This window comes from Tachysurus fulvidraco, chromosome 22 (genome assembly GCF_022655615.1).
Source record: "Tachysurus fulvidraco isolate hzauxx_2018 chromosome 22, HZAU_PFXX_2.0, whole genome shotgun sequence".
Lineage (NCBI taxonomy): Eukaryota > Metazoa > Chordata > Actinopteri > Siluriformes > Bagridae > Tachysurus > Tachysurus fulvidraco.
Window position 1 is genome coordinate 1,911,089 of NC_062539.1, and position 9,846 is coordinate 1,920,934.

At 44.3% G+C, this 9,846-nt stretch overlaps 2 protein-coding genes across 3 annotated transcripts in view; one reads left to right on the forward strand and one right to left on the reverse strand.

Annotated features, from left to right (window-relative positions):
* The window catches only part of dipk1aa (divergent protein kinase domain 1Aa), a 9,192-nt gene extending 6,345 nt beyond the window's left edge, over positions 1 to 2,847 (forward strand). The window contains exons 3-6 of one of the 2 annotated variants that reach the window (XM_047806170.1): positions 60 to 167; positions 443 to 619; positions 810 to 1,533; positions 2,700 to 2,847. In XM_047806170.1, coding sequence (XP_047662126.1) covers positions 60 to 167; positions 443 to 619; positions 810 to 1,533; positions 2,700 to 2,812 — 1,122 coding nt within the window. In that variant the 3' untranslated portion in view covers positions 2,813 to 2,847. Of the gene's footprint in view, positions 1 to 59; positions 168 to 442; positions 620 to 809 lie in introns of both variants that reach the window. The other variant, XM_047806171.1, reaches the window with a different exon arrangement.
* A 482-nt stretch (positions 2,848 to 3,329) lies between these two features.
* On the reverse strand, positions 3,330 to 7,546 carry rpl5a (ribosomal protein L5a). Its single transcript, XM_027158314.2, has 8 exons — positions 7,379 to 7,546; positions 6,914 to 6,983; positions 6,019 to 6,134; positions 5,717 to 5,851; positions 5,428 to 5,630; positions 4,383 to 4,560; positions 3,606 to 3,694; positions 3,330 to 3,512 (listed from the first exon to the last, which is right to left on the reverse strand). Exons 1-8 carry the CDS (start codon positions 7,379 to 7,381, stop codon positions 3,410 to 3,412), a joined length of 897 nt encoding a protein of 298 aa, XP_027014115.1. The 5' UTR covers positions 7,382 to 7,546; the 3' UTR covers positions 3,330 to 3,409.
* Positions 7,547 to 9,846: the final 2,300 nt, after the last annotated feature.

Consider the following 9,846-nt stretch of genomic DNA (forward strand, 5'->3'; position numbering starts at 1 on the left):
GTAGGAGGAGTTCACACTGTTGCCCCTGAAGGTCGTGACCTCCTGCTCTCTCCTGTCAGTGCGACAAATCCAGAGCCGGAGTGATCGACGGCTCGGCCTGCAGCGGCCTGTGCGACAAAGACTCGCTTTACTTCAGGAGGTGTCTCTCATCTAAAGCCAGCACTCAGGTGAGCTCTAGGTTCTGCTTCGGTACTGGTGCCTGAGTGCAAAAGTATGTGCACCCCATCCTTTGGTTACTGTGTAGAAATTTACAGTCAGTCCGATGCTCCTTCACTGTTATTTATTTATTTTTGCTGGCTTTATATCGTGCTGGATTCTGCCGAAGAAGGGTGTACAAACTTTTGCACTCCTAAGCTACAAAACAAGCTACTTTTTTGTTAAAGCTGATACTTCAGTCCTCTGATCATGTTCATTTAGTTAAGTTCCTCTCCTCATTCCTCAGGTATACACAGCGAGCTGGGGCGACGTGGACGCCGTGATCAAGTGCCAGCTGGGCGACGTGCTGCACTATGAGCTGGGGGACGAGCTGGAGCCCAGGAAGGAGCCGGTGCTATTCGACAAACCCACCAGAGGAACGTCGGTGGAGAAGTTCAAAGAGATGGTGTACGGTCACGTGAAGGTACGGGTACTAACGCGACTACACCACGATGAGCTTTAGGTTCAGGAGTAATTCGATAAAATTGTTTGATTTATGAGGGAGCTGGTGGTGGACGTGGTGAAGCATGGTGATGGTTGCATAACGATTGCTGACGTCCATCTTTCTCTCGCTCTTACACAGTCGTCGCTTCTTGTGTCTGTGTGATCTTTAGGCGAGGGTCGGGGAGCAGGCTGATCTCACCACGCTAGTGTCGCTGGTCCTGTCGTTTGCGGATGCTGATAATGACGGACGCGTGTCACTAGCGGAGGCCCGGTCAGCGTGGGCTCTCCTGCAGCTGGACGAGGTTTTACTCAGCGTGGTTCTGCAGGGACGCAGTCACACTCCCAAGCTGCTGGGTTTCTGCGGCGACCTGTACGTGGTGGAGCGAGTCGCGTACACGCCGCTCTACGGTCTCAACCTGTCTCCGGCGCTGGAACCCTGGATCACGGCTGTAGTCGGACGCGGCCTGGATCACCTGTTCGCTCCGTCGTGGCCTCGGAAAGCGAAGATCTCCATCGGGCTGCTGGAGCTAGTGGAGGACGTTTTCCACGGGACGTTCGGGTCCTTCCTGCTGTGCGATATGAAGCCGGGCAGTTTCGGGTACACCGAACGCTACGAGCTGCGTCTTTTAGACGGACGACACGTCGTGCCGGAGGAGGCGTTCAGACGCGTCATGCGAGCTCGGCCGTGCCAGGAAGATTCGGACTGCGTGTACAGCGCAGACTGCAGAGCGTTGTGTCGCCGAGCCGAGCACCACTGCAGCCCCGAGCCGAGCCGGACCAATCTGGCACGAGCCTGCAGCGCGCTGGAGGACTTCCTGCTGCAGGGGGCACCTGCGAGTCTGCGGGACGAGCTGGAGAGGCAGCTGAATGCCTGCATGGAGCTCACGGGATCCGGTGAGCAGATGCAGATGGAGCACTCGCTCATCCTCAACAACCTGAAAATGCTGCTCTGGAAACAAATCTCACACACCATCGACTCATAACGACACACACACACTGTGAGCTCACCATGATACCGCTGTGTGGGGGTTCGGATCCCACCTGCTGACTTAATTACGTAGTGTCACTCTTTAAACTCTCCTCCTACCTGTAAGTTTCAGACACAGCAACTCAATGAGCCATTTGTAAGGACATCAAGGTTTTATGGAAATGAGCCTGGAAATAAACCCCGCCCCTTGTAAGAAAAGCCCCACCTACTTTCTCCTTTTATGGGGTACCATTACTTTTGTCCTCATTGAACCGTTCGCTTTAACCTGCATTTAAAATCTCAGCGGCTCCAGTGAGACGTGACTCAGTCAAAACGATGACGACAAGCTGACAATTGGCATAAATATTGGCACCCTAACAGCAGGAGAGTTTAAATAATGACAGAATCTCATCTAATGTGTTCGTAACACACGTTCGTGCCATACACGAGGGATCACTGATCATTCAGTGGGGTGTTTTTTTTTTTTTTTTTAAATACCTTTCGTCCGTTAATTAAAGATGCACTAACGATGACGTAGAGGTGTGCGTCCGGGACTGGTTTGGAAACACACACACACCCCCCCCTTTCCTACGTCTCCCTCAATGACACTCTGATAGCGGAGATTTCACCTTCGCTCCGTCTCGACCCGATGCAGCGGCGCTTTAGTCTTTACGTCTGACCGCCGAACACGTTCACCTTCGCTTCGACATCTCACACATCGCTAATCGGCGTTTTACACCGTAGCTGCGCCGCATTCAGGGATTTTGACTTGTTTGCACCGACGTCTTCACTACATATAAAAACGTCACAGAGAAAGAAATCCTTGAAGTGAGATTTTTCTCAAACCGAACGCCGTTGTAACTGCAGCAGGACGGAATCTCGGTCCCGACACACACCTCTACCACTAAACTGTGATCGTGTCTTTTTAGGTCACGTATTTTACACCCCGTTAGTGCTGAGATCCTCCTTCTGCATGCTACTTTTACACCTGAAGAGAAACAACGCCGAGACAGAAACAGACTGATCTCGTTCAGGTTGTAGGACTCTGTTTTAGACAATGTTGAAATTTTTAAATCTTTTTTTTTTCTCGAAGTATTCGCCTCCTGTTCTGTGCCATCACGTGACCGACCTGTTGCTGAGCATCGCTGCTGCTGGTTAAGGATGAAAACCAAACGGTACGATTCGGAAGAAAAAATAAATATATAAATGCATGACTTTGCACATTAAAGTATTTTGTCGCATTTGTGTGCCTGCCTTTTTTTTTTTTTTTTTTTTTTTTTAAAGTTTTCTACTTTTACAACAAATTCCTTAATTGAAAAAGATGTGTGTGTGTATATATATATATATATATATATATAAAAACGAATTTATTTTCTCTACTTAAATCATTTAAATAGATTTTTTTCTATTTCTCTCTTTAAAAAAACCCCAAACAAACCCAAAAACATTAAAACCAGTTTCACCTGAAAAACCGTCGTGCAGATTTAGTTTTATGAACCAGCAAATGAACTCATTACAGCTCCAGAACCTTCCACACAAAAAGAATGCTGTTTTAATATTTGACTTGCTGACGAGTCAAACCGATGAACCCGCATGACGCGTGTGTGTGTGTGTGTAAGAATTGTTCAGTAGTGATCAGATTTAGGAGGTAAAATAAACCCCAGACACACAGATCTGTAGTGAAACACGCAGCGAGCTGAAAAATGGAATCCGGGACACGGCGTTACTTTTCCCAAATCTTTTTATTTGGAGAAAGGTGCACACGTTTTCTTTGGAGCGGTGTCAGAAGGTCGGCCCTTGTGTTCACTCGTCGTCGTCGGCGGCCTCCTGAGCTCGCAGGAAGCTGGCCTTCTTCTGAGCGACGCGGTCCTTCCTCTGACCGTGGGTCAGTTTTGCACGGTTCCACCTGAGACACACAACATTTCAGTAAAGTTGATGTGTGTTCCGTACACTGTGTTAATGACGATGATGCTGGAGACCATAAAGCTCCAGAACTCACCTCTTCTTCTTCACCTCCTTCTTGGGCTTCTTCTCGTGTACCGGATTCTCACGGATAGCGGCGTGAGCCTTCTTGTACATTTCTTCCACCTGCAACAAACAAAGGAAATTTAAGAGAAAATTGATTATTATTTAGAGAAAATAAATCTCCGTTCGCACGTCCGAAGGAGACTAAATATAAAAATAAAATAATAAATAAAAACAAATGTTCACCTGCTCATTAAAACACCATACAGGTGAAGCGTTAACAGGACAACGTGCAGTGTATCAGGTGCTTTACGAGACGCTTACACGGTGTTAATGAACAAGTTATTAAGGGAAAACTCTGTATCGGTGCTTTGAAGCGTTTCAATCAATATTGTGTTGATTTAGATTTAGAATTTAAAGCAGTTTAACTTTAGAAAAAAGATAAGGATAGGGTTTGGAAAACGTCAAGCTTTTTCTTCTTGTTCCCAGATTTGTTCCTTACAGAATTCCATGACGTTTAAAAACAATAAAACACTCACTGGACCCTGAAACTTCCGAACGAGGTATATGATGAGGACGTACCTGCTTTTAAAAAACAAGATTTCATTCTTAAATAAAATAAAAACACACAGGCGCAAATGAGGTCATTTTTCAGGAACAAGATAAATCTGTTATTTCTCTGAAGCTTCTCTCAGCCCCGTCTTGAAATCGCTGCATTACATCAGCTGAGAGGATCATCAGTGCAAAGAGGATCATCATCAAGAAGCTCTGTGTGTGTGTGTGTGTATGTACGCACACTCACGCCTCTTACCGAATCTGGTGTGACGCCGTTCTTGATGAAGCGGGAGAACTGTTTCTTGTAGGCCTCCTCGTCCTCCTCCATCAAGCTGCTCATGTACTCGGACACGTTGAGGCCCAGAATGTGCTTCCTGTGAACCTCGTTGTTGAACTCTTTGCTCTCCGGATCGTAACCCGGGAACCGCTTAGTGCTAAAACACACAGAGAGGAGCCCTGAGTCCTTGTGATATGTAGATCACATGTGGAATCTTCCACGTTGTATAAAACATTGAGGTCAGCTTTTCATTTGTCTCCTACGGACTCACCTTCACTGAGTCGGTCAGGTTTTACTCTCTAGGTCAGACTTTTACTCTTTATTCTCTTTCCCTTGTACAGTATAACCCCCTGGTCCTGACCCGTGTGGGACGGACAGTATAACCCCCTGGTCCTGACCCGTGTGGGATGGACAGTATAACCCCCTGGTCCTGACCCGTGTGGGATGGACAGTATAACCCCCTGGTCCTGACCCGTGTGGGATGGACAGTATAACCCCCTGGTCCTGACCCGTGTGGGACGGACAGTATAACCCCCTGGTCCTGACCCGTGTGGGACGGACAGTATAACCCCTGGTCCTGACCCGTGTGGGACGGACAGTATAACCCCCTGGTCCTGGCCCTTGTGGGACGGACAGTATAACCCCCTGGTCCTGGCCCTTGTGGGACGGACAGTATAACCCCCTGGTCCTGACCCGTGTGGGATGGATAGTATAACCCCCTGGTCCTGACCTGTGTGGGATGGACAGTATAACCCCCTGGTCCTGACCTGTGTGGGACGGACAGTATAACCCCTGGTCCTGACCCGTGTGGGATGGACAGTATAACCCCTGGTCCTGACCCGTGTGGGATGGACAGTATAAACCCCTGGTCCTGGCCCTTGTGGGACGGACAGTATAACCCCCTGGTCCTGACCCGTGTGGGATGGACAGTATAACCCCCTGGTCCTGACCTGTGTGGGATGGACAGTATAACCCCCTGGTCCTGACCTGTGTGGGATGGACAGTATAACCCCCTGGTCCTGACCTGTGTGGGATGGACAGTCCTCCATCCACTGCTCCTTTCAGGGCTCCGAATACTTTATTCCCGGTGGTGGTTCTGGTCAGACCGGCGTCCAGGAAGCAGGTAAACGCTCCCGGCTGGCCGTCGACGCTCTCCACGTTAAACTCCTCACCCGTCACCTCCACCTGGCCCTCGTACACCTTGTCCAGACCAAACTTATTCAGCAGCTGCAGAGGAACAGCAACAACAGCGCTGGTCAGGGGGCTTTTACACACGCCGACATGTTCTACTCTACTCACTGAACGGCTCTTACCCGACGTGCCATCAGCAGTCCTGTGCAGTAGGCCGCGGCGTAGTTGGTCAGACCCACAGAAACGCCGTATCTCGGCAACTCGTGAGAGTAAGCAGCGCAGACGACCGCATCGCCTTCGATTTTGGCATATGCGATCTGCACACACACACACACACCATTAATGACTTTATATCATCATCATCATCATCATCACACTAAACAGCACACAAGAGATTTCAGGTCTCATGAAAAACACTGCACAAGAAACTGAGTATACCAACAGCACAATGTTTATGTTTAAAGTGTTTATTAACTAAAGTCACCTGGCAAACAATATCCCTGTTGGAGAATCTAACGATCATACGGTACTTCGGTGTGTTGTACTTGTTTTTATCCTGGATGACGAGGCGTTTACGGGCAAAGAAGTCCGTCTTCCCCTCTGTAAAGAAGCAGAGTTAGCTTTCATATAGAACTGAATCACATGCTGTGTGTGTGTATATATATATATAAAACTATCAGGGCCTTTTTACACCTGGTCACTTCGTGTGTTGTCTCTGATCTGATAGCCGTCTGGTTTTGTTAAAACTGTCCCATTTACATCAGGCCACATAAACGCGTCTCGGCGAATCGGATATCGATCCGATCTTTCTGCTCCCGCCCAAAATGCTAATATATTTGACCCCATTTCTGGGGTAATTGAAACGGAACACGCTTTGGTGTATGTTTCAGAACGCGATCAAAAAGAAGACGAAAAAAACGGTTATGACGTTTATGCTACAAAAAACAGCGTTTACTGTTTGCTGCGTTTTCGCTGGCGGCAGCAGCGCGTTTTAAGACCCGACGAGACGCCTGGGTGAAAGATCACCTGCGAGTGACGTACTTCCGTTTGGGAGGAGTATAGCGCTGACGTATGTGGCTTGAACAACCACATGCATTTACACCTGTCCAGTTTCATCTGAAACGTGTCCCAGACCACCTCCTGAAGGGGTTTGTACCATCGGGTTTATATCCGTCTCCAAAACGTTTCGGAGGACATTTAGACCTGGTCTTTTTACCATCGGGTAGATATCAGATCACAGAAAACGCATGAAGTGACCAGGTGTTATTAAGGCCCATACTGTGTATACAGACATATAAAACTATCACATACATACAGTAATGTCATAGTTATAACTTATACATTTCTCTTTATGTAAATAAATAAATAAACGTTATCACCTCTCCTCCTCCTGAACTTGACCTGGTATCTCTTGAAATACGCCTTATTCTTTACCACCTTGACAAAACCCTAGAAAGTCGGATAGGGAGAAAGAAAAACACCACAATGTAATAAACACGTTATTAACGTAATAAACACGTTATTAACTAATTAGCCTTATGAACAGCGCACGTGCCCGCTGACGTCACGGCCAGCGGCGGAAGATAAAGATAAAATAAAAAAGATATTAATAAACAAACACGTGGATAAAGTTCTCAGTTTAATTCACGACGGCTCGTTAAAACGTGAAACGTGTATAAATAAATAACTAAGTGAAACGTGGTGATTTAACTTAAACTGAACTCGTGTTTAAAAACATCCGCCATCATCCGAGTGGTTATAACGTCATCCGGGCAGAAAACGTGCGTCACGTGTCATAGTGTGTGTTACACGCCATATGCGGCGTGTTCGCTTTAGTTACTGACCATTTTATAATCGTTATTTTCTCCTTTAATCAGGAGATGAAGTCTTCTGACTCCGATACTGCTCCCGCTGCACTGAGGAAAAGGAAGAGGCGGACCAAATGCAGCCGGAAGTAGGGAAACCGACAGCCGCAAAAAAGTGTGAGCACTGGTGGCCTCTGGTGGTGTGGAGCAGAACTACGTGAAGAAACGGCCACACAAAATCAACTGTAACATTCACTCACTCATTCATCTTCTACCGCTTATCCGAACGTCTCGGGTCACGGGGAGCCTGTACCTATCTCAGGCGTCATCGGGCATCGAGGCAGGATACACCCTGGACAGGGCACACACACACACTCTCATTCACTCACACACACACACACACACTATGGACAATTTTCCAGAGATGCCAATCAACCTACCATGCATGTCTTTGGACCAGGGGAGGAAACCGGAGTACCCGGAGGAAACCCCCGAGGCACGGGGAGAACATGCAAACTCCACACACACGAGGCGGAGGCGGGATTCGAACCCCCAACCCTGTAGTGCTAGTGCTAACCACTAAGCCACCGTGCCTTCCCTAACTGTATTAAACAAACAAACAAACAAATAAATAAATAAATATACAATTACAGCGAAATAGAATATAGAAGCAAATAAAACCGTTTTTGTTGTTGTTGTTGTTGTTGTTTTTAAATATATGCACGTTTTGTTTGAAATTTGTTTAAACCTGCAATAATTAACAGCTAAATAATTAAATAAATATTTACCACTAGCAACAATAATAATATATATTATATATATTTCTATCTATTTTTATCTACATTTTATATTGTTATATAATTTCTGTGTATATATACATACATACATATATACATACATACATACATACATATATATTATTGTTATTTTATAAGTTATATATTGTTATTTATAATGTTTTTTTATTTTTTTAAATATATAAATATTTGTATATACCTGCATATATATATATATATATATATATATATATATATATATAATTTCTATATTTTTAAATGTTTATATGCAAATATATATGTATATTATTATTTATTTATGTATAAGACCTATAAATATATAAATATTTATATAAATAATAAACAAACAAACAAATAAATTAAATATAGATCATCACCTGCCGTAGAAGAGGAAAAAGTTGACGGTTTTAGTTGTTTATTATATATTATATATAGAAATTAGATGAAAAACTGGATTTAATCTGGATTTTACTCATATTAGTCATATTTTTTAGTTTCTAGATATTTTTCTTTTTCTTGTCTGTAAGTACTTTGGAATTCAGTCATTCTTATTTATTTATTTATTTATTTATTTATTTATTTATTTATTTAACTGCTTATTTGTTTGTTTGTTTGTTTGTTTGTTTGGGCTGCTTCTAATACTTGACCCGATCCACTAAGTGTCAGTGTTGCGCTTTTATTATCATCACTTACTACTAACATTCGTCGTGCTTCTGTGCCTCATGTTACATTTTACTTTTTAATTTTATTTTGACTTCCACTTTTCTTCGTCTTTGGTGTGGGATGAGGCCCAAGGTGCCATTTGTGTATCTTTTATTTTGCCTTTTACAGATTTTATGATAATAAAGTTACATAAGATGATGTAAAGCTGCCACGAGTAGCGACGCCTGCTGGTCATAAAAATAATAAACAAGCTTTTTGTTTGAAATTTCTGTATAATTTGTCCTAAAGTGGTGAAATCTTATATTCTGTGAGCCGTAACCCAATTAAATTAAATTATGTGTTAAGAACAATAAACACATTCGAATATCATTTATGAAACCCATTAAGTTTAATAATCTTATAATACATAACATCTTTTTACACATAGACTTAAAGTTCTAACAGCCCTCGAACCCTGATAGTATGAAGCTCGCAGCTATATTCCTAGATCATTGCTTGACTAATGAGCAAAAATAAGTGCCCCTGAGTTAGAAATGGAACCCTAACCCTAACCTTGTTTGTTGATCGCTAGAACAAACTGAAGCTGATAACACATGTCCAGAGAGAACATATGCACTGAGTGACTTGGATGAACCCGAGTCTGCGCATCTCTCTGTCCTGTATCTTAGAGGAAGAGCAGCTAAAAGTAAAGCTACAGTCCAGAGTGACCTCATTCCTTGTCTCATTTAAACCAGCAGAGGTGGTTAATAACATGGTTCTTCCTCCTACACAACTGTTCCTTAGGGCTAAATCGGGGTTGTGTGTGTGTGTGTGATTAAACCCAGGCGTGGGTGACTCTGGCCTGTTGGGTGAAACTCCAGGATGTGGTGATAATATCTCGGTGTGTTAGCTACTGATAGTCACATGCTGGTTAGCTCTCACTTACTACCAGCTTCTGATTGGCTACAGGAATACTCTGTGTCGGACACTGGAAGTGTTTGGAATTTAAAACGTTCTCAAGTAATTTTATTAACACTCATTTAAAGCAAGTATATGATGATTTTTGGC